This window comes from Ammospiza caudacuta, chromosome 17, assembly GCF_027887145.1.
Source record: "Ammospiza caudacuta isolate bAmmCau1 chromosome 17, bAmmCau1.pri, whole genome shotgun sequence".
Taxonomy (NCBI): Eukaryota; Metazoa; Chordata; class Aves; order Passeriformes; family Passerellidae; genus Ammospiza; species Ammospiza caudacuta.
This window is the reverse complement of record NC_080609.1, coordinates 9,778,859-9,802,093: the sequence shown is the minus strand read 5'-3', so window position 1 is coordinate 9,802,093 and position 23,235 is coordinate 9,778,859. Positions and strand designations below refer to the sequence as shown.

Genomic DNA, 23,235 nt, shown 5'->3' with positions numbered 1-23,235 from the left:
CTATGCTGCATCAATCAGGATAAAAAACAGGAAATATCTGTACAATGTGCATTGTTAACCTGCAGATGTGTTTATAAACTGTTTATATTCAGAATACATTTTCCATTTTCCAGTTTAAATATGATGTGCTTGGTAATAATCATGAAAATATACTGGTGATCAGAAGATGGCAAAGTCATTAGGAAACCTTCTTCCATTCCCTTTCCCTGATCTATCATAATTTTAAATACATTCCATTACAGAGCCTGATACAGCTTCCTCCTTCTGTGATAGCTAACTAGAAAGAAAAGTCAGAGTTATTCTAATAAAAACATTTACACATTGTTCAGTTTAATGCTGAAAAATGAATGCATTAGTTGGTTCTCATGAAAGAAAAGATTTAAGAAAATAGTCTTTCCCCTGTAGGCATTTGACAGCAGATGGGGTAAAACACAGGAGAACTTATGGTAGGAAAAAAAAAATCAGTGAGGGAATACAGTGGGCAACCTAATAGGTTTCTTTCATCTCTAATTTAAAAATGAAGCTTCTGCAGACTGCTCTCACATTTATGTCAATTTGAAGACTGCACATAGATCTAGCAGCTGGTGTTTTTTCTAGGCTTTAGCTTTTCAGATTTTTTGTATGCATCACATAATGCAAGAGAGCCTATTTTAAATTAAATGTATAAATTGTTATGTTTCTTTATCACCTTTCAAAAAAGATCTTTCCTACACAAATCCCTGCCTCCAGCATAACCATTTCCCTTTCCTGACTTCCCCATGTGATTGTACAATTCTCCCCCTCCAGACATGGATGCACCTTCTCTGGTCTCTCCCTTAAATTCCCCTGTTGGCCCCAGAATCTGATTTCCTTCACACAATTTCAATTGCTTAAAAGCTTTCCTATTTAACTTTTCCTGCTCTTCTCATTCATCTTAATTTCCATGCAAAACATGAAAACCTTTAGTCCCTCTCATCAAAATCCCACTCTTCATTGCCTCTCACCATTCCCTCTCTCTTCTCCTGGGCTCATTCCTCCCTTCCTTCCAGTGCTTCTTCCATTTATCTTCCACTGGTTTATTCTGTACCACTGCCCTTTACAGGCCTTAGTGACTCATGTCTAGCCAGAATTCAAACCCAGTATTCTCTTCTCATCCTTCATGATTTCACTTAGCTTCATCACAATTAATCTTCTTCAAGTCCTGTTGTCTCATGAATTCCATGAATCTTTTCAATCTTTGTTGTCCTCTTATTTTTGGAAGCTGTATTCCAATGTGTTTATCACAAGATCCTTCCTCCCTGTTCCTACTTTGGGTTTGTAAGGACTCTGCTTTTGATCCTAAAATTCAGTTCAAGTTATTTCATTAGCCATTTTAACCCAAATTATAGCAATTGGCGTTTTTTCCCTCCAAATCCACATGGAACAACACATTTCTTACCAAACTAAAGGATAACTAAAAATCACATATTTATGCCAGATAAGGAAACAGAATGTGCAAGTTCAAGCACCTGGACAACAATGGAAAAGAACATAAATATTCAATTATATGGCAAGCATGAAGAGCTATTGTTTTCCTAGTTATTGTTCAAAAGGAGGAAGAAATGAGGTCACAGTGGAAAACTATCACCTGACCTCAGCTTGCTTTCCTGAGCAGGGCATCTCTTCACATAAGTGGGTTTTCTATAATGACCAAATTCATGTAGAATGTAATCTGTTCTGAATTACTGGAGAAAATAACATTTAAAACAAGATCCAAATAAAACCCCTGATATGTTATATCATGTTATTATGGATGGTTTTCTTGCAAAAGACCAATTTAAAAAATACTGCTTGTGAAATAAAAGGCTGTAACTTCCTGCCAGTGATTTGAAATGAAAACTACAAACTAACCTCCAAACACTTCTCCTTCTCTACTTCATGCAGAAGTGCAGCCAGTCCTGGGAGGAGCACTGGGAAGATGTAAAACTCCAAGAATTCTCGAGGAGAACCTGAGCAAAACAGGAGAGCCTTCACTCACAGCTAAGCACTTGGATCTCACAAAAACACCACCATTAGATATCCTAAAGTCAGTACCAGTGATTTTGTCAATGCCATCACAGCTTGGACAAAGCAGATTCATTCCCTTCACAGACAGCCACTGGTCTGTCCTCACTTGTCAACAAACACAACACAAGCTTGGGTAAATTTCAAACTAAATGTGCACCACCACTGCAAACTCAGTGTGCCTCAGAGATGTCAGATTCAGTTTTAAGTGAAGAAACTCAGACACCAGAAGCAGTTTAGTCACAGAAGTGAAAAGCTCTGTGAATTAATTTACCCTGACAGGAAGAAATTAGCCTGTGCTGAACTCAGTGCTGCTGCAGTTAGACCACTTTGGTATCTCATGCCCTTTACAATCTGCATTAGCAGAGTTAGTCATAAAACTGAATTTCTAGACAGAAGAAAAACCAAAGGTTATATTTTAGTGGTGCTGTGATTTCTTTGTCATAATTGCCAGATCCTTCAGAGATTTTAACATGACTCCATGTACCCAACCTTTCCCCTCCCAGAGGGCTGTCTGGGCTGGCACCTCTCCCCATTCAGGCAATATTCAGGTTTTGGTGTGATCAGCAAAGATTAAATCATACAAATGTTCTCTTCTGGCAACACAGCTGAAACACTGCATTTATTCTCAGCTTTATACCTTTAATTAGTTAACATACTGCCAGAAAATGCTCATAATTGGGAAGACTATATTTCTATATTTATATAGAAGGCAAGGGTAACCATGCTTCTGACTTGCACCAGGAATTCCTAATGAGCAAGAATTAATGGAAGAGAAGACAAAATTAAGGGCTAAAATGCATAATAAAAACACACAGCTGCTTGGGAAATTTATTATAAAGTATAGGAATTTATAAAAATGGAAGAACAAAACTTCAGAGCTGCTTCCATTCTTGTCTATAATCAGATGGGAAAAGACAGAATTTTGACAGCAGTTCTCAAATTCAATTGTCTACTTGAATTGATCCTAGTTCTGCATTATTAAATCAGAGCAAGAAATGCCTGCCATTTCTGATTTAAGTGCCTAAATAAAAAGTCACTTATTCAGAAGAGCACAGAACTACCTTAGTAATGCATAATTTGATATTTCTTCCATTGACCAAGTGGCCAAGCTGGCTCTCTGATTTCAGACCAGAGCCAAACCGTGCAAATTCCACACAACAAAGGTGTTGGGGCTCTTAACACTCTAAATTAAATAAATTCCAAATCCTTGCCATATACAAGAGAAATAATCACAGCAGGGTTCAAGATAATGTACTCTTACTTACATTTTTTTGGATCAGGGGGGTCTCCAGGGGGAGTTTCCCCAAGTACAGGTGGCAGATATTGGGGTGTAGGGGCAGAAAAAAGTTGTTCCACAGGAATTTCTGCTTCCAAAGGCACCTGCTCAAAAGAAATGTATCCTGTCTAAATATCCCAACAGACTAGACAAAAAAAACCACAAACCAATTAATCAGAAAAAAATTGGAAGGTCAGTTAAAAAATATGGAATTATAATTTCTAATTCCAATATTGTATTGTTTATGTATTTTCTGAATACTTGAAAATATAATAATTACACTTAAATAATAACATACTTAAGTAATAATATTAATAACTACATTTTTAAAACTTCTGCAGTTTCCAGCACACTAAAATCATCCAAACCTAACAGAAGGCACATGACTCCCTTTTACAGAATATGGTGAGATACCAAAATTTTAAAAATATTTTATCCATTCTAAGAAATAGTAATTATTTGTAAATTAATACTGGTAGCATTTTCTGAATAAGTATTTTCCACTCATAAGCTTAAATATCTCTTTCACATTGTTCAGAAGTCCTGACATTCACCTTTTAAAGAAAATACACTTTTCTTGTTAGCATTACCCAAGCAATTATTTGGAATATTACATTTGTTGGTTCAAATAAACTGTTTGAAAAGTAATAGTTTTGTCTTCATTTTATGAATAAGTCTACCCTGTGGGTACCTAATTTTCACATTTCATTGTTTAAAATATTTTCAATCCATCTCTATGCAGATTTTTTACTTGAACTGTACTCACTGATTCTTCTTTTGATTTGGGATCTTCTTTTGATTGAGGAACATCTGAAATTTGAGGCTGTTCCTCCTCATGCTCTAAAAGTTCAAAAAAAGTACAATATTTACCAGGAGACCCTAAAAATATATTTATTTTCCTCTTAAAGCAACATTATTGTAAAAGGTATTTATTTAGGTTTGAAAAAACAAAAGTTAATATGCAATAAATATTTGTTTAACATGAAATCTAACGTTTTAAAACAAGCAAGAACTTTAGACACTCTTGTCATGTCCTCTCCTGAGCTTTAAGTCAGGCACAAGGTTCTCACTGACAAAAGAACCCTTTATTGGGCAAAAGGTACCAAAATAATAATTCAAAATATTTCAACATAGGTAGAATGCACTGAATTAACCATTGTTTTTACTAGTAAACAATACTTTTCGAGTAAACAATCTGCTTTTCATACTGGATTCCTCTATGAGCAATTAAACCCCACAGACACAGTTAAGTATTAATGTCTGCAAAATAAAATAAACAGAAAACCCAAAGAACTAAAAGCTGTACATGACCCTCAAGGATTACTGAGTGACTCAGGCTGAGAAAAATCAAGGACCGAGAGAAGGAGGTTGATCTGAGAACACCCACAGGTGCCACAGCGAGCGCAGAGCGTTGAGAGCCCGGCCCAGCAGGTTCGGCTCCACCGTCACAGCGGGGTTTAATGGCACCACAAACCCATGGGTGCTGCAGGTGTTGGCTTGGAATAATCAGCCTCACTCCTACCCAAAAATGGCCAGTTCAGTGCAAAGTGCCTACTTTGGGCACCATGAAATACTAAGGGAAGACAACCCCATTGGGGAACTGCAGAACGTAGTGCTGGTCCCCCAGCTTTGCAATCTCCTTGTTCTCAGACTTTGAGAGAAGCCCAGGGGCTTTGCTTTGGGATGGTGCTCTGAGAACAGATGTTCTGTATTAATTTAGTGTTTTACCAGCACTGACACATTCGCCTCTCTGCTTTCCCGAGGCAATACCCAGCTCCTGTGGGTACCGGATCACCCACACGGCACAAGGGCAGGGCAGAGGCCGTGCCACGGGCTCTGAGGCCCCTCCAGAGGCCCGCAGCAGCCGGGCTGCTGCACAAACACACACCAAGGGTGTCTGTGGGGAAGTTACGGCAATAAAAGCACCATAAGGCAATAAAAGCAATAAATGCATATGGCAATAAAAACAACGTAAGGCCCATGAGCAGAACCGCTCGCGGCCCTGGTGCCGGTGTGGATCAGGGTGGCTGTGCGCGCTCTGTGGGGCGGGCGCAGCCCCGCGCCCGGCGAGAGGAGCGGGCGGCCCCAGGCCAGGGCAGGCCGGGCACGGGCAGGGCCGGGGGGCTCGGAGCGGAGCCGGGGCCGGGGCCGGAGCTCCCACCTGGGCCCTGCCCGCCCTCCGCCATGGCCGCGTCCCGATCGTCACCGCGGCAACGGCTCCGGCAGCGCCCGCGCGGGGCCGGGCGGGGCGGGGCCGGGCGGGCACGGCGCGATCGCTTCCGGAGCGGCGGCGGGCGCTGCACGTGGCGCGGGAGGTGAGCGCCGCACGGCCCGGTACGGCACGGCACGGCACGGCACGGCAGGGAGCGGCACGGCATGGCCCGGCACAGGGACTGGCCCCTCACGGCACGGCCGGCACAGGGACGGGCACAGGGAATGGCCCCTCACGGCACGGCCCACACAGGCACCGGCACCGCACGGGATGCTGTGGCGGCAGGGCCGAGCCGTGCCGAGCCGTGCCGGGTCCGGGGCGGGACTCGGGCTGACACCCCCTCCCCTCCCCGCGGTGGGCCCGGAGGGCCCGGACACGCAGCGAGGGGGCTGTGCTGGGCTCGGGGCTCTGTCCGCGGTTTGACAGCGTGCCTCATGGTGTTACTGCAAACCAGCAGGAATAATTGAGTTTCGCACTGTGTGGGTGCTAAAGGGTGCTCTGTTGTAATCAATTCGTTGGCATAAATGTCCTGAGAAAACCGGAGGGCGAGGATAAGACACCACAGATAGAAGGAAATTTAAGGTACTAAATCAGGTCCCTTGGAAGGGCCTTGTAATGCAGAGTGAGCAGTAAAGCCGTGTGAAGTTCAGTGTTAAGTGAAAACTCACAGGGATCTGGAAAACTAATTGTATTTGTGTACATACGCACTAATTGTATTTGTGTGTATACACACGGATATGTTTTGCCGTTTAGAAGGGACATTTGGAGCATAGGTACTGAGACAACATTATGCTCTGCTGCTGTGAAACAAATAGAAGCTTACAAACTAAGGCAAGGTACATTAAACAACATCATAAAAGAATCGCCCCATAAACAGTGTTTTCAGTATGTCAATATGTTCTGGTTGCCCATCATGGAAAGCAGACTGTAATTGGAGTGTCAGGGACAATGGGGGATCAGGAATGGTTTCAGAATAAAGGATGACCAAGTAGATTAGGACTTGCATGGTCTCTTTGAAGCATTTCACTAACATTTTCATATCCTTTTTCAGTTCATTAACATCTTCATATTCTTTTTTTAGAATGATAATAAAGAAAAAGAGAAAAGACGTTCATGAGGAGCCTGTGCAGAAGAAGAAAAAGGTGAAGACTGTCATTGAAATTGAGGAAGATGTTAAAACTGTCATTAAAACTCAGGACAGTGGCCGTCTCAAGAAAAAGAAGAAGAGCAGGAAAAAGGAAAATTTAAAAGATGAGTGCTTACACAAATTGCAACCAAGGAATCATAAGAAAAAGAAGAAGAAGAAAGCTGGCTCTGAATTACTCAGGGAAGATCATTTAGAAGGCTTTGTGAATAGAAAAGGTCATCTGGATTTACAACTTCAAGAGGAATCAGAGGAACAAATTAAAATATTCAAAAAGAAGAAAAAAAAAGTCCATTGTCATTTCTCCTTGGAGGATAATGAGAGTAGTGACGTGGAGCTTTCAAATCATTGCACAGATGGTACTAAGAAAAATAAATTATCATTTAAAAAAAAGAGGAAGAATACTGCTTTGGATTTGGAATTGGATGGTGAGTTATCAAAGAAAAAAAAGAAGAAATACAGTTTTTCATTAGAGGACATCCAGGACAGTGAACAAAGGCAATCTACAAAAGTCTGTAAAAACACCCACAAATACACTTCACAAAAAACAGTTTTTATGGGTGAGGACTATGACACAGGTAATGCCCAGAATGGTGGGGAGAGTTGTGTAAGAAAGAAGAAAAATAAAAAGAAAGATAAGTCTGACTGCTTTTTACCACTGGCAGCTAAAGAGGACTGCATGCATCGAGTTCCTGGTAGCCCCAGTGCATTAAGTGACTCTAGAAAAAGGAAGAAACATAATTCCTGGGAACTTACATGGACAAGCAGAGAGGAAGAGGACAAAATTAAGAACTTTGGGTGTATTAAAGAGAGGAAGAAGAAGAAAAAAAAAGCTGTTTCTTCCTCAACCTGTGAAGATAAGCAAGACTGCAGTCACAGCATTCCTGATAAGCATCTCCCAGCACAGCAAGAAGTTGAGCTTGAGGAAGAAGAGCTGTCTGGAAGGAAACACAGGAAGAATTTCAAATATAATAATGAAGTCAGTAAGAAGAAAAAGAAGAAGATGAAGAAAAAGGAAAAGGAAACAACATACTCAGAAGTTTCTTCAAACACTGACAGTGCTTCTAAAAGCCAAAAAGTGCTACTGGAAAACAATAAGAACACAGAGAGTGAAATGGAGCAAGCTGAGTGTGTTACAGGGGACACTGTGGATGGGGCATTATGCAATAGCAATCCTGTGCTGTGTGACAGAAAAAGGAACGGAAGGAAAAAAGTACCAGCACAGGAGTCAGCTGAGGAGCCAGGTTCAAAAGCAGATGAGAAAAAGATCAAGACAGAACCCCCATGGAATGAGTCAGTGGTGAGTTGGGGAGAGGAGGGCAGCTTTGCTCCCTCCTGCAGAGGAACTGAAAGCCTTTGGGGCAGTTCCCTGCTCTGCTCTTGGTGACACTGAGGTCACTGAGGGTCCCCCTGGGTGGGGGGAGGCAGGACCAGCTGGTCTGTCAGCATGGCACAGGATGGCACATTGAGCATGGCACAGCTCACAGGATGGCACATTGAGCATGGCACAGCTCACAGGATGGCACATTGGGCATGGCACAGCTCACAGGATGGCACATTCAGCATGGCACAGCTCACAGGGTGTCCCATTCAGCATGGCACAGCTCACAGGATGGCACATTGGGCATGGCACAGCTCACAGGGTGGCACATTGGGCATGGCACAGCTCACAGGGTGTCCCATTCAGCATGGCACAGCTCACAGGATGGCACATTGAGCATGGCACAGCTCACAGGGTGTCCCATTCAGCATGGCACAGCTCACAGGATGGCACATTGAGCATGGCACAGCTCACAGGGTGTCCCATTCAGCATGGCACAGCTCACAGGATGGCACATTGGGCATGGCACAGCTCACAGGATGGCACATTGAGCATGGCACAGCTCACAGGATGGCACATTGGGCATGGCACAGCTCACAGGATGGCACATTGGGCATGGCACAGCTCACAGGGTGTCCCATTCAGCATGGCACAGCTCACAGGGTGTCCCATTCAGCATGGCACAGCTCACAGGATGGCACATTCAGCATGGCACAGCTCACAGGGTGTCCCATTCAGCATGGCACAGCTCACAGGATGGCACATTGAGCATGGCAGAGGTCACAGGATGGCACATTCAGCATGGCAGAGGTCACAGGATGGCACATTCAGCATGGCACAGCTCTCAGGACATCCTGAGCTGGGAAGGACCCACAGGGATCAGCCAGCCCAGCTCTTCAAGAAGGGCCCATAGAGGGGTCCAACCCCAGCTGAGCTGATCCTGTGACACCTGGGGAAGCACTGATGCCTGTTGTAAAAATGTAAATATTACAGCTAGCAGCAAGTATTGACCCAAAATAGAGTGGGTTTGTACAGTCATAAATGCTCAGTTGCTCTTAGCAAAGTGGCAGTACTTCATAAAATAGGAGTTTAATGCCATGTCATTTACCCTGAGCAGGTGTAACTCTGGCAGCAGGAGCTCATCTAATTGTTTGTTAGACTTTCCTCAGGCTTTGCTGCTGTCACCGCTGGAGTTATGTAATGTTAGGAGCAAAGGGGAAAGTTAGCCAAAACCTATTGACTAATTCCAACAAAACTTCAGTGAAAATCCTAGGAATCCTAAGTGTAGACTGAGCCAAGAGCATTGAAATATAAATTCTGATAGAAAGATACTAAAGACCTAAACAGGTAGTTTTAATTAAAACAATAAATCTCTGCAAGAAAATAAATAGATGTAAGAACTGTGTGAATTGTAACTGAGGTTAACTGGGATTGCATCCTGACTGACTGGTCAGGAAATCCCATCCCAGAGTCCTGAAGTACTTGCCATTTCTGAGGTAAAATGATCATGATGAAATATTTGAAATACAGGCATTTTTTCTTTATCTGATCAAAGTTATATTTTAAAGCTAAGGGTGCCAAAAGTTAGTACCTACATGCCCAACTTCTGTTGTTATCACTGGGAATTAAGCTGTGAGATGCTCAGAAAATCAATAGGTATCTATCTGTATTTGTAGTTGCTTAAACTTGACTTTGAAAATGGCACATTGCAAGTTACTAGGAGGTTGTTTTTATTCCTGTAGGTAATGGAAACCTGCACTCCAGTTGCTTTCTATCAAGAATTTTGAATGCTTGGTTTATTTAAATGTCAAGCACTAGTTAAGAAGGTATCTTTGAAGATTTTTGCAAGGTATTTTTGAAGGTATTTTTTTAAGGGTATAGCAGACCATAGTGTGAGCTGCTTCTCAAGCTCCCTTCATGGTGTGCTGTGCTTTGTCATGCACTCAGATGCAGTTTCCTCAAGTTCTGTGGAAACCTGGCAGCTGCCTGATGCCTAGTGCTAATAATTAAATTTAGATTCATGTGGAGACCCAGATACAGCTTTTTTCACAGGGGTTTGTGAGGGGAGTATGTGTGCTTATCAGTCATGAGGTGAGCAGATGTTTGGGGCTTTCAAGTTGGATTTCTCCTTCTGACCTTTCAAAAGGACAGGGTGGTTTTATTGCTGGATATATTTTCTAATTAAATTGGCATTGCCTTTTTGAGATTGTTGAACATTATTTGGATTTTGCAGCTGCTTACATTGTTTAAGGGCAAGATAAGCCCTGCAATGACATGCAAACTTTCATGACCAGTTAATATGGAAACCAGCAAATAGCTTGCAAAGTGTGGAGAAGGGAGTAGTGTGATGCATGTTTTGTTCCTCTTTCCCATAGGCAGCTCCTTTAATAATAATAAGAAACTACTCAAAAGAAAATCTGAAGATTGAGAGGTCTGGGTTAATCAGCTCTAGCAAGTTCTAGTTCCTGCCAGGCCAAAAGACACTGCACTAATAATAATAATGTGGCTGATTGTGTGGTCTTGCATTTAAATGTGCCACAGTCCTGAAATGTTTTAATCTACAGCATATCACACACGGCTCTGCATGCCTTAAAACTCCTCTGTTGGGCTTGCCCTGCAGTCAAAGAGCAGGTTTTAAGGACAATGTGAATGATACCCAGTTAATATCAGTGCTTGGCGTTTTTCTGGTGGATGCCACTGGAGTCAGCTGGGGCAGTGAGGAGGATGAGCACTCAGTTCAGTGCTTTGATGTTGTTTGCCAGCAGACAGCAGACCCCCACCACATGTGAGTGTGCTCCTTTTCCATGAGTTGGAGGCAGCTTGGCACCCCTCCATGGGGTAGTTTTTCCCACTCAGCAGGTCAGCACCGTGCTGGGAATGAGCAGGGATGGGGGTGTCCCTCCTTGCAGCTAACAAGAACAAAATCTGCTGCAGTTGTTTGCAGAGTCCTGTCAGGACAGTTTACCTGCTTGTTTTAATAGATCTGAAAAGACAGTACCAGGCCATCTAGAAGGAAATTGGGAGTTGGTTTGGTTTCTTCTTCCAAGAGCACAAGCTCTCCTTCCTGCAGACAGTGTTCTCCCATTTTTAATAGTGCATGTACTTATGTGTGTGTATAAAAGGTAGCTTTGGAAAATGAGGTAAATCATTGATAGCTTTTAATAGAACTAAAGCCTCAAAAAAGTAACAGCAGGTTTTGCTGACAGAAGTGTGTTACAAATCTTTTCCTTGTCGTTTCCCTGGCTGTTTCATGCTTGGTTTATTATGCTAGCTGTATCAATAGATCTTCCCTTTGGCCACTTTTTCCAGGCTGGTGTAAAGCTTATGGCTCTCATTTACCACTATACTGGACTTACACTGGATGCCCCAAAAGCTTCTCCTGATTACAAATTTGGGAGAGAAAGGCTGGGGACAGTGGTTTAGGGGTGCCACTCACTGGGAGCAAAGCTGCAGAGGGGCTGCACTTTGTGGAGCTGTGATCAGGATCTGGCTGTGTGTGGCTCTGCCCAGATTTACCTCCTGCCTTCCAGCCCATCCAATCCTTCTGGAGCTGCTGTGTCTCTTCCATCAGCTCCCTGTTCCTTGCTCTCAGCTGTGGCATCAGGAGCTGCTGGCTGCCATTGCAGGGGACAGTTCCTGTGTGAGCTCTGCCTCTCCTGTGCTCCTGGGGACCTTCATCCACAAGGGAGCACAGTGCAGCTGCTCTTGATTGGCTTTTGTGCATTTGTGTCAGAGAGACCTTTAGTTATTTTACTTCCAATTTCTATTTTTGTTTAACTTTCACTGTCTCTGTGCCTTTCTTGAAATATAAATTTAAGCTTTTACAAAATGGTTTAATTTGAAATTACTCTGCCTGCAAACATTACTGTGTGTGCCAGTGTTGTTGGCAGGTCCCTATTCATGTGTAAATCCAAAAATCATTTATCTTGATTAAAAGAAAAAATCTCTGTGAGATCTTTCCATAGGAATACACAGTTTTAATTGACATTTTCATCTTAGAGCTGACTATTTCTTCTTGCCCCTGAACAGTACTACTGATTGCTTACTTTTTAACTACTTTTGTGGTAAGGGCTGTGTAAATTCTAATTAATCAGAATGGATAAAAATAATTATACAAGCTTTTTCCTGTTTTACAGGAACATCTAGATGGTGTAATTATTGTGAAGGAAAAGAAAGGAAACTGTGATGAAATTAACATAGACAAGGTATGCTTTGTCCTAACTGGGTAAGATCTAAAGCAAATCAGCATTTAACATATGCATAGGAATTGATACAAAAAACTGCTTTGTTGCTTATCTATGCCTAAATTTCCCTAAATAAAGCTCTGCTTAAAATGTGCTTCGCATGTGGGTTAAGTCCAAAATGTACAGTCAATGTCAGAACTAATTCACTTTACTAAGTTAAAGACACATTTCTTTGCCTCTCATCAATGCAGGCAGTAAGAAAATTAGACTTACTTGATGCAGCAAAGCACTCATTTAACAGACACTAAAAAATTACAGTTCTCATGTTGAGTGTGTGAAAGGATCCCATGCACCTGTTAATTTTCCTTGCAAAATTCTGAAGATAACTAACAATTCTGTTTTTCTCTTACTATTTCATTGTGATTTGTCATTAACACCCTGGACTCAGTCTTATGCTGCACGTGTCATTTTCTGCACACTAGGTGAGGCGACAGGCCCTGCAAGAAGAAATTGACAGAGAATCTGGCAAAACCAAGGCCCTCAGTTCCAAAGTGGCACAGGTGATGTACGAGTTTAGACCCCAACCTGATGGAAATGCTGTGTTCCAGGGCAGGTTCCTCTGAGAACCACTGTGCTCTTTTTGTATGTGGCTCATGTACAGCAGTGTTCCTTCTGCTGCAGATTTCAGGTCATGCCATAGAACAGCTTGGTTCAGTGCCCAGGGTCTGAGAGCTGAGCACTGAACTCCTTGCCACTGCACACTGCTCTAATTCCCATCATCACTCCTCAAAAACAACATTTTCTCTGGAGAATGAGCCATCAGACATTGCTACAGAAGCATTTTCTGCTTACTGTGAAATGCAAGTAGTTTTTGGGATGTGGATGCAGCAGTCACTGAAGTGTTTCTGCTTTCTTACCTGCAAGACTTTGCACACATTCAGCAGCAGAGGCAAACATGGAAAGGTAGAGGGGTGGCAGCTGTTAACACAGGTGTGTGATGTTCAGAGTCAGTCCTCTCATGGCTTCTACATCTTCCCCCACCTCCTTGGAAGGTGATTCCTGATTCTTTGCTTTTGCATCCACTCAGCCTGACACATTCACAGTAAGGTTGTGGAAGCTTGCTGCAGTGTTTAGCCAGGGCTAAGGAGATTGAGGTGGAGAGAAAGCTTTGCTAGTAATTCAGGCTTCTGTTGTTTTGCAGGACTGCCAGAATGCCTAGAAAGCTGCAATATGCCTCAAACAAATGCCAGAAACAGCTCCTGTAGATCTGACATAGTGAGAGGGAGTCTCATTGCTCTGGAACTAAAACTGTCTAATAGTCTCTGGAGTCATTGAGAAAAATGACATCCTTGGCAGGAGATCTCAGCTCTTTGGCACTGATCTGTTTCTGTTTAGTAGTATGCAGAAGAATAGAAGCTGTGAAAACCAATTCATCAGCTGCACAAAGTGAGCTGGAAATGCTTCAGCAGAAGCTGTGTAGTGCCTGCCAGCAGCTCACTTAAAACCAGAGTTTTGACAAGCCATAATTATATTTGCATCAGTGCAGATGTCTCCCATTGCAAAGGGAGGACTTAACATTTATTTATCTGTGTCCTGTGTGTGTCTGGATGTGTGCATGTATCTGTCACAGACTGGGCTTGTGCAGCAGCTTGCAAGGTCAAAAGGCTGAAGTATTATGGGCAGCTTTCTTTCATTCCAGGTATTCTGGCCTGTGATAGTGAATGATATTCCAGCCTTGCTTTTTTTTACCTTAAACCCCTGCTGCAGCTTGCCTGCATGCTGTGTGTCGTGTTGGCTGTCTGCTGGACAATGACTGTTCATGCAAGCTGCAACTGTTCTGTTGGAAGGATTTCAGACTGACATAAAGATACCACTGAATTCACTTGTTTTTCAATTCATTTGAAACAGCTCAGTCTGTTTAATTAATAATTAGACATTCTGCCATTTAGTATCATTCCCAGTTTTAAAGAAAAAATTCTGAGTAAGTCCTGCCAAAAATATTTGTAAGTGACTGCATAACTGTAGCTCAGGAGTCAAATACACCCTTGAATAATGAAGCCTGTTCTTAGGTAAGCCAAAAGTTCATGAACTCTGTAAATCCTATGGTGTATCTGGGGTTTTCCACAAACAGCTGAAATCTCATTTTAGTTGGATATTGCCTCCTCAGAAAGGAGCCAGAATCTGCAGCCAAAAGAAAAATCCTGAAGGGGTGAAGTAGTTCAGAGGGCAGTTAAATGCAAATACAGTAAATACAAAAAACCCAGCAAACTGCAAGGGAGGGGAGGCTTTAAGAGAACTAGACTGAGTCATGTTGGATTGGGGAGGCCCTCTGGTTGTGCACCCTTGCAATATTAACTGTAATTAGTGGGATGAGAATGCAAATATTGCTTAAAGCTTATAAACCAGATTAAACAGTGTCCACAACTAACAAACACTGCTGAAAACAGCAGCTCCCTACCAAGGCAGTGGGAGGATGAAAAGATAACCCTACAAAGTGACAGTGAAAGAGGATTAAGTCTGACAGTTTTCCTAGAATGAGAGATGCTGTCTGGCTCTTGGAGCTGGGTAAAGAGAGAGCAGAAAGCCAAGGACAGAGGGAAAGGAGCTTCTCCAAGGGCATTAACCCCTGGCTCCAGCTGAAATGGCTGAAATGCTGATGAGGGTGCCCTCAGGCAGAGTCAGCTCAGTCTGGTACCACATCCCTAGAGAGGTTCTGCCCATGGAATAACAGCTCCCAGCTCTGTGCCCCTGTCAGGCTTCTGTTCTCATGTACACAGCCAGAAATTGTCTTCCTTGGTCTTGGTATTTCTTAATTTTACTATTAACTTTGTTTTGCCTTACAGGAAACAAAGCTTGGACAGTGGAGTACAGCTACTTTTAAAAGTTCTAAGGAACAAAATAAGTTTTTTAGACTGTTGGGTGGTTTTAAAAAGGGTCCTGTGCCTATCCAAAGTCCTTCAGCAATTGCAAACAAACCAAACATGGCTCTGAACCAGGAAGGGGAGGAGAAGTTACAGCAGGCTCTGAAGATGGAGTTTGATAAAGCAATGGACTTCAAGCAACACAGAGGAATTGGTCTTGGATTTCAGCCTAATGCTAACAAAAAAGGATACATAGACAAATATGCATCTAGATCTATAAAATTTGAAGATTAAAACTCAGAAGTAATAAAGAGAGGAAAATTTCTTTTTGCCTTCTACATTTTTTTTACTTGAAATAAAATAATGAATGAAATTTCTTCAGCATTTCGATAAGTCCTTGAAGTTCAAGTTTTCAGCTACATATACCAGTGGAGCTGAGTCCTCACTTCATCCAAACAGTAAGTTTTTGAAACCTTTATTATGTTCTGCAAGGCAAGAGACAACCTCCTTCAAAGACTGAAGATGTGTGCCATGCCTGCAATTAGTTCCATTGTTTTTTTTTTAAATGCAGAAATTCCGTATTTTTTTTTAAATGCTGATTTAATAAACTTACTTTTATCTACATCATAAGTGATTCCAAAGGATTTTATTGTTCTGTAAAATCTTCACGTTGTTTACACTCAGTGGTAGAAAATGATGGTGCTTTACTTTGAAGACACATTAGTGGTGTGCTCTCAAATTTGATGAGGGCAAACTTTTAACTCGGAAAGTAATTCTTTAAAATCTAACATCTTCCTTATAACAACAGATAGCACTGAACATCCTCAATATTGGAACTGTGCTCTGGCAGTTGGATTTTCCATCAGCAGCTGTTAGCTAAAAATGGAAGTATAATCATTTTGGAGAGTAGCACCAATAGAACTACTCCATTTCTTTATCTTTTAAGACAGTTTCACTTTTCCACAATAGTTTTCTGCAATGGACTGCTCTAGCTGAAAGCATCTGCCTTTAGCAGAAAACACACTTAGGAGCACTGGGTTCTGATGCATTTTGGGCAACTCTTGAGAGGAAGTGAAAATTATGCTGAGACTCCATCTTAAGGGGCTGCCATGAATCCATTCCTCTATCTGGGAAGAGGGAGATGCTCTTCCTGCAGGGTCTAAACTTCTTGGAGAAAACCTTCTCTAAAGTTCATTTAAACCTCTCCTACCTCAACATGAGGCTGATTTGCACTACTGTTCTCACTGTTCAGCACCAGCTTCCACCAGCCCTTCTAGGTTTTGGCTCTTGTTTTACTAAAATTCAGGTAGCTGAGGTTCTGTTTTCTCCTCTGGTTTGAAACAAATGCTGAGTTTGAGCCCTCAGCCACTTGCCTGGCAAGGAGAAAAAAAAACGCACTAAGCAAAAGTAGAAATAGATATTAGATCTCAACATGGTTCCCTACCATGGGGCAGAAGGGGTGAGAGTGAAATTTTATTAGAAATAATAACAGTATGTGTAACTAAATTCCAGAAGGGTAAGGTGATAGATTTGTATACACAAACTCCCCCAGAACACACAGATGAACTGCAAATTGTTTTATTCAGTGATAGGTACTTTGCAAATATAGAGGACTTTGCATAATTTCCATTTTCCTTTGCAACACTTAAAGATTCCTTCCATTTTACAAAACACCATTGGACTAAAATGAAAACATAAACATGTCTGTGTTAATGTATTGTAGAAGTTAGAGCAGTAACACCTCAGCCATTGTTCTCTGCTACTGGAACTAGCCAGGCAAATGCTGGCAGCATCCCAAAGCAGAGAGAAAACTTAGTCTGTTATATTGAAATGCTGCTTTCTGCAGAGGAGAATGACTATTCTGCATGAGGAATGAAGTTTTGAGGCTGTGACCTCATTCCTACAGATTATCTTCCTTTTTTGTTAAAATTACAACAGATTAGATGTCAAAAGGCTTTTTCAACCATAGAGGTTCAAGATAACTGTTTACTGAATGTAAATCAGCATTTAAAATAACAATGCTATGGTAAAACTGGATACAGAAACTCAGGTTAAATTATTGCACTCAGAACAGTTTTACCTTTGCTGTGCCCAAGTAAATGTGTCTCACTAAGGAAAGTAACAATACACTGATGGATCAGTGATTTGTGGCCTTGCTTCCCTGCTCCCTTGTGCAGGTGAGTCCCTGGAAGAGGCACCATCAGGTCCTGGACTGCAGAGGAAGCCGGAGGGCCAGGTCTGTGAAATGACTCATTTCAGGTTGTTTGCTCTTCCTCTTGATGTATTCCAGGGTTTTCACCTGGATTTGAAAAAAAAAGGTATCTGGAGATTTTCAGTGTCTCATTTCATCTCATTTCATAGCCATCAGTTCATCTTTGTGAAGGTGTTTTACATCATGCTCTTTATCATGTATGTTTCTGAAAGGCTCTCAAATACCACTTTACAAACTTTGACCAGGCGGTTCCTCCACAAAATAAAAATGCAGTATTTCTCTTAAAGCTAGTTTTCTAGTAGTTAAGAAAAACCAACACTTTCAGGTTCCTTAATGCTTGTCATACTATTAAAATTATAGAAAGATACAGACCACTTGAAATAAGACAAGTTGCTTGTTCATTAAGAAGCATTTAGAAAATAGAACTTGTTGGGGTTTTAAGATAATTTGATTTTTTTTTAAAGATAGTCGCTTGTGAAGAGATGAGGTTCATTCAATTCAAGAAAATGTTGCCTTTTCCCAAATAAAGATTGGAAAGATATTAAGAACTAAAACCTCTGTGCATTTTGTGTCTCCCTCCCTTACCATAGTCTTGGTGTCAGCAAAGCCATGCTTCTGAGCAAGGTTCCAGAGATTGACTGACAGCTGGTTCAGTCTGTTGTTCCGTAGGTCCCCGTGAGCCAGGATGGTGTTAAAGAAATAGAGAGCCAGCTGGCTCTGCCTCTTCAGGGTCTGGGATGAGAACAAAAATATTCCCATGTTACTGTACACTCATCCCAAAACACCCAGCTTAACCTCAGCAGCCTCTCTGAACCCTCAGGAGTTCAAAGGACACTCCTTTTGTGACACACAGCAAGAGTTACATAAAAATACAGTCAGGGTTTTCATACTCCATTCAAAATGCAGCAAACAGCACTGGCTGTAAATCAACATAAGCTGCTGTAAATAAATTAATTACTCAGGACTCCTACATCTCATCCCACTTTGGCACAGCACAGAATGTAGGTCTGACACTTTTACAACTCCAGACTCCCTACACCTGCACAGAAATCACCCTCCCACCAACCAACCTTGCACTTAGAGCACCCCAGCTGTAAATTTTTAGAGAGACCACTGTCATTAATCTAAATTAATGCAACTTTAGGCTTTTTCCCCCCCAGTCTATTCTACTTTTATTTATTTATTTAACCAAAGATGTTTTTCCCTGCTATTCTTTCACTGAAACTCTGGTGATTTGAACATATTTGCACCATATTTGTAGCTACTTCCCCTAAATTTGCTGAGGAGAGACCATAAAGAGCATAAGAGCAATTTCCCCCCACACAAAGCAGAGAGGATTCACTGCTACACGTTCTCTTGACCAGAAACAGCTTGAACTTTACAGAACTGTCCAGAACTAAAAATTTCCATTCCAGCACTGTCACAAATGGAGCATTCTCTAACATTGTGAAAAAACCACACTGTGTTAACAATAAGATGCATTGTTCTCTTCCAAGTTGCCATTCTGGTGAAAGGATTTTATTGTGAGAAAAATTTATTTTCCTTTATAGCTTTTAAAGGAAATGAACCAATAAAAACACAAAATCATTAGAGCTTTGTTCATTTAAATGAGCAGCCAAGAAGATGAATAATAAAAGGTCACCAACACTGAAGCAATCCAAATACCACAGTGATTTTATGACCAGCTTTACTTCAGCACAATTAGAGATCTCTGACAATATTCTCATCACTTCTATTTCCTCAGCAACAACAGCTTCCTCAAACAACTATTTATTCTTACAAAGCAATTTTTATCTAAATCTCTCAATGACTTTCACTCAACAAAGCAAAACAAATGGTTCCTCTTTGTAAATAAGGCTGGACAGAGGAGTAAATCCAAGGTGCAGAGGCAGAGATAGGCCAAGCACCTGTGTCTGTGCTGCTCAGCCTTAAATCCAGGTTTCTGTGCAACAACAGCCTCAGTGAACTAACACAGGGTCTCCCTACTCAAAGCATGCTTGAAAGGAGAAAAAAAAAAAAAAAAAAAAAAAAAAAAAAAAAAAAAAAAAAAGGCCTTTCAGAAACCATGGATTTCAAGCCCTACAAACATTCCTACCCACAAATTCCATCAAATTCCATACAGGAGTCACTTGCAAAAAAATCTCTAATATATAACCCACATTCCTGAAAACTGTTTAAATTTCCTTCCAAGCCCTGGAACATGGGGCATTCTTAGCTGTGCTGGAAGGGATGTTTCTGCTGCTGCTGTTCTGAAAAAGAACTGAAGAACTGCTGTTCCCTGAGGTGATGTGTACAATGATGTACAGGATTTGAGCAAAGGATATTTTCATGTTCCATCTCTGCCATTGCTCAAGGAAGGACAAACAGGATAGCAAAAGCAGAGAAAAGGCTAAACTTAGCACAGTGTCCTCCCAATATGTATCACTTAACACATTCTGTATTGGCAAACACTCTGGGCTACTGTGCAAATAGCCCATCTAAAAAATTCCATCCAATCAATCACACCCTGCCCTCCCATGCCAGGCCAGCAGCCACAGGGTTTCTATCAATAGCAGCCATCCAGTAAGGGCTGCCTGGGAGCTGTCCCTTCTCAGAAACAGGTACATTAACAGAACACTGAGTTCTCATTATTTCAGCAAACATCAGTCACCTGCCTTTCACATCCAATCCATTAAGCTAGATTTGATCCCTCAGAGCCTCTGAATTCCAATCAAGAAATCCAATAAGCTGCCTAGAGATTTCTTTATTTTATATTTAACAAATATACTAAAGTCAGGGTAAAGACAAAACAACTATTTCCTCCCTCTGTACCTCTCTCCTGACATCATCTCAGTGCCTGGGATCTGAAACTTTTAGAATTATAGGTGGCTTTCATTGTATTTTCCCCACTAATAGACTGTGAATTTTCACTTTGCTCATTACAGAAGTGGACATCATTAGGTGTCCACCACAAGCCTGCCTATGTGATGGTCTTACTTTCTAAACAAGTTAAAATACCCATTTCCTTTGGTTATGAGGTTCCTGAAGCTTTTGAAAAGACCAAGTCCTGGTCAAAGCTGTTCTTTCTTCAACCCCAAATTACTTTTGGTTTTGTACTGACTCAAGCACAGTAAGAACATACCTCCTCCTTTCCCAGGGTTTTCAGGTGATCCAGGATCTGTGACACCACTGTCTCACTCAGTTTATTAATTTCAGCCAGGAACTTGGAGTCTCCACCATAGAGAGCATCATTGGAATCAACTGCAGAGATGAATTCAAGCTTAGGTCTGGCTAAAGAGCTGTACATTTATTTGATATGCAAACATCATATATTGATAGAAGACCACATCTGGCAGTCATAAAATGACCCTCCTCCATGAAACACACACAGAACTGTTTTTTAAGTGCCTACCACTTGGTTGCCTACTATGTCCTTTTGATTTGAAGAGCAAAACTCTCAGAAGAATCTTTTAACTTGAAACCAGCCCTGTATTCCTGGATGCAGCAAAGCTCAAAAATATCTCCTAGACTCAATGTTAAGCAACATATCCTGTCAATTTTCAGGTTTTCCACAGAGACAGACTCCCTGCTTCCATCACTTCAGAAGAGCATGGCCATCATCTACAATGGCAGCAGCAGTGGGCCAAACAATTTGTGTTTTATTTAGTAAAAATTAACAGATTTTCGAAAGAAACTGCCTTTTTTCCCCCTTAAAATAAACCCATGATTACCTCAAAGTGATAGATAGAAATTCAAGAAGTGTATTTTTAGTTTCAAAGACCTTAAAGGATTCTTAGGAAGGAGAGAGCTCACGTTTTTACAGCTTCTATAATTGTGATTTTAAACATGTCTTTTGCCCTAATTTATTTATGTTCTATTAAGAAGTAGGGTAAAAAGAAATTTTTAGGTTTAATTCTAGGTAAATCAGAAAGCAGAAAAGATGAAAGATAATCCCCTGTTTCCAAGTAAACTTCATTTCAATAAGCTAAGGTACAAGGTCCACCTGGAAAAAACTCCCACTGCCCCTACTACAGGGGGAAAAATTACTAATTTATATTTCCATGCTTCTCTCCATTAAAATCTAATTTATTTAGACTTCTCATCTTGGGATTATGCAGCTATTTTGGTCATCTAGAAAATGGAGTGAAAGAAAAAGCTAAAGCACACTTCCTTACAGAATCTGAACAGCAGATTTACTACAGATTTACTACAGGGTAGCACTTCCACTGAGAGCTGTTTTCTGTGCAATAACTGCAAGAGGTGTTTGGCATGGGTGGTAAATCTGACAGACTATTCACCAGAACTGCACAACACCTTCCAGCCTTCCCCTCTGTGCAAGTCTGTGCAACAAAGAAAAAGTCAAACCATCTTGGCCTCTCTGACTCATTACTCTTCAGGATGCTTTAAAGGATTTTTATTTATTACTCTCCCTTAATTTAGTCATCTATAATCAGAAGGAAAATATGCAATTTTTAGAGCGTATATCAAAATATTCCAAAAATTATTACAAAAAAAGATGACAGCTATTTTTCAAAATGTAAAATCTTTAGAATTTTCTAGATATTCTGAATATTTTTGTAAGTTGCTGCAATTTCCAGAATGCAAAGCCTGCCTTCAAATCAGCAAATACATCATTTAAATAATGAAGACTAGCTTTACATTCTGAAAACTGGAGTTGTTAATAAATGTGGATGAAACACCAACGATGAGTATAAATCAAGTTGATGCTTTAGACTTAAATAAAACCCTTCATAGGCATAATCTTTACTTGTAAAGCTCACATTTATAAGCATTTGCACCAACACCACCAGAAGCAAACTAAGTAACCCACTCTGCACAGATCCACTTTTAAGAACAGACTGCACCTGTCCAGAAGCCAACTCCTGGATTATTCTAAGTTACAATACCTGGAACTGGATAGAAAAATAATCCATCCTGTGAGACTGATTACCACTGATCTTCATTAACTGGCTATGCTAATAAGATAATACTACAAAAGCCCTGGTGGAATGCAAGGAGCCAGAACCCCCTTAGGTATTACCTTTATCTACATGGTAGATAAATGCTTCTTGAGTCATTGCAGACAGCAGATGCAAAACATTGGTATAAATCCTGACTTTGTCATCACTGTTATCCTCCCAAGTGTAATCCTGGATCACATTCAGTAATCCTCGCACAAGGAACAACACTCCTTGTTCTGGATGGTCCTACAGAGGAGAAAAAAGACAGGTCAAAACCAACAGCACAACCCAAAACAGAAATAGGATTATTTGCAGTCATTCAGTGCTGGAGAGTCACAGTTTGAGCTCTATAAAAGCAGACCTACAATATAATTAAAGCTGACAGCTACTTTTCTTAAGTGTGCTTCCTGCAAAGCCTTTGAATTTTTTTCCAGTTTCCATCTAAAATGCCCATTTAACCCATAAGCAGAACATGATCCAGGCAGCCTCCACAGACAAACTTTGAAATGCTTTGTTTTGGAGTCATGGGGGAGCAGTACAAAATTAATTGTCAGCTTCTTAACAGCTAAGCCTCTAAAATTAAACAGTGGGTAGATTTCATTATTAAAATGGTATCAGTAAGCTGTAGTGTATTACTCATATAATTATGAGTTTCAAAAGAACTCCTACACTGGGAAGTCAGTTACAGACAATCAACAATCTTTTCATATGAAATGAAAAGAAAGATTCTGCTTTACATAAGCTGGGAGTTTTTACAAGCAGCTTTAATACTGCACCAGGCTGATTCCAGCTGGCAGTTGGAGCAGTGGCACCAAGACACACAGGACAAATCACAGCCCACTGGGGACACTTCTTTTGATCTTCTGTAAATAGGGAACAGAGTTAGGGAAGCTAATTTCTGAATGCTGGCATCTTGTTGCAAGTTATTTTTCATTAGTGAATCTGAGAGGTTGTTTCAGTCCCTTCTTCCATCACCTGCCAATGATGCCAGTCACTGCACAGCCTTCCCTCCAGCCTTCCCCTGCAGCCAGGGACAGCAGTGACATCCCAGGGACAGCTT

General features: G+C 41.2%; 3 protein-coding genes across 5 annotated transcripts in view; 1 reads left to right on the top strand and 2 right to left on the bottom strand.

The window, feature by feature from the left end:
- The window catches only part of IQCK (IQ motif containing K), a 33,507-nt gene extending 28,020 nt beyond the window's left edge, over positions 1-5,487 (bottom strand). The window contains exons 1-4 of the mRNA XM_058816311.1: positions 5,463-5,487; positions 4,068-4,141; positions 3,291-3,405; positions 1,870-1,967 (exon numbers count right to left, since the gene is read on the bottom strand). Of these exons, the coding sequence (XP_058672294.1) occupies positions 1,870-1,967; positions 3,291-3,405; positions 4,068-4,141; positions 5,463-5,487 (312 nt within the window). The remainder of the gene's footprint in view (positions 1-1,869; positions 1,968-3,290; positions 3,406-4,067; positions 4,142-5,462) is intronic.
- Positions 5,488-5,572: 85 nt separating this feature from the next.
- KNOP1 (lysine rich nucleolar protein 1) lies at positions 5,573-15,653 on the top strand. 3 transcript variants are annotated; one of them, XM_058816023.1, is made up of 5 exons: positions 5,573-5,616; positions 6,595-7,957; positions 12,115-12,183; positions 12,645-12,722; positions 15,006-15,653. In XM_058816023.1, the coding sequence occupies exons 2-5, from the start codon at positions 6,596-6,598 to the stop codon at positions 15,315-15,317; spliced, it is 1,821 nt and encodes a 606-aa protein (XP_058672006.1). In that variant the 5' UTR covers positions 5,573-5,616; position 6,595; the 3' UTR covers positions 15,318-15,653. The 3 variants fall into 3 exon arrangements, with proteins under 3 accessions (XP_058672006.1, XP_058672007.1, XP_058672008.1); XM_058816024.1 differs by having other exon boundaries at positions 5,596-5,635; XM_058816025.1 differs by lacking the exon at positions 5,573-5,616 and adding an exon at positions 5,800-6,095.
- A 932-nt stretch (positions 15,654-16,585) lies between these two features.
- VPS35L (VPS35 endosomal protein sorting factor like) overlaps positions 16,586-23,235 on the bottom strand; it is a 42,023-nt gene continuing 35,373 nt past the window's right edge. Inside the window, exons 28-31 of the mRNA XM_058815765.1 lie at positions 22,256-22,421; positions 20,357-20,475; positions 17,821-17,967; positions 16,586-17,322 (exon numbers count right to left, since the gene is read on the bottom strand). Of these exons, the coding sequence (XP_058671748.1) occupies positions 17,224-17,322; positions 17,821-17,967; positions 20,357-20,475; positions 22,256-22,421 (531 nt within the window). The 3' untranslated portion in view covers positions 16,586-17,223. The remainder of the gene's footprint in view (positions 17,323-17,820; positions 17,968-20,356; positions 20,476-22,255; positions 22,422-23,235) is intronic.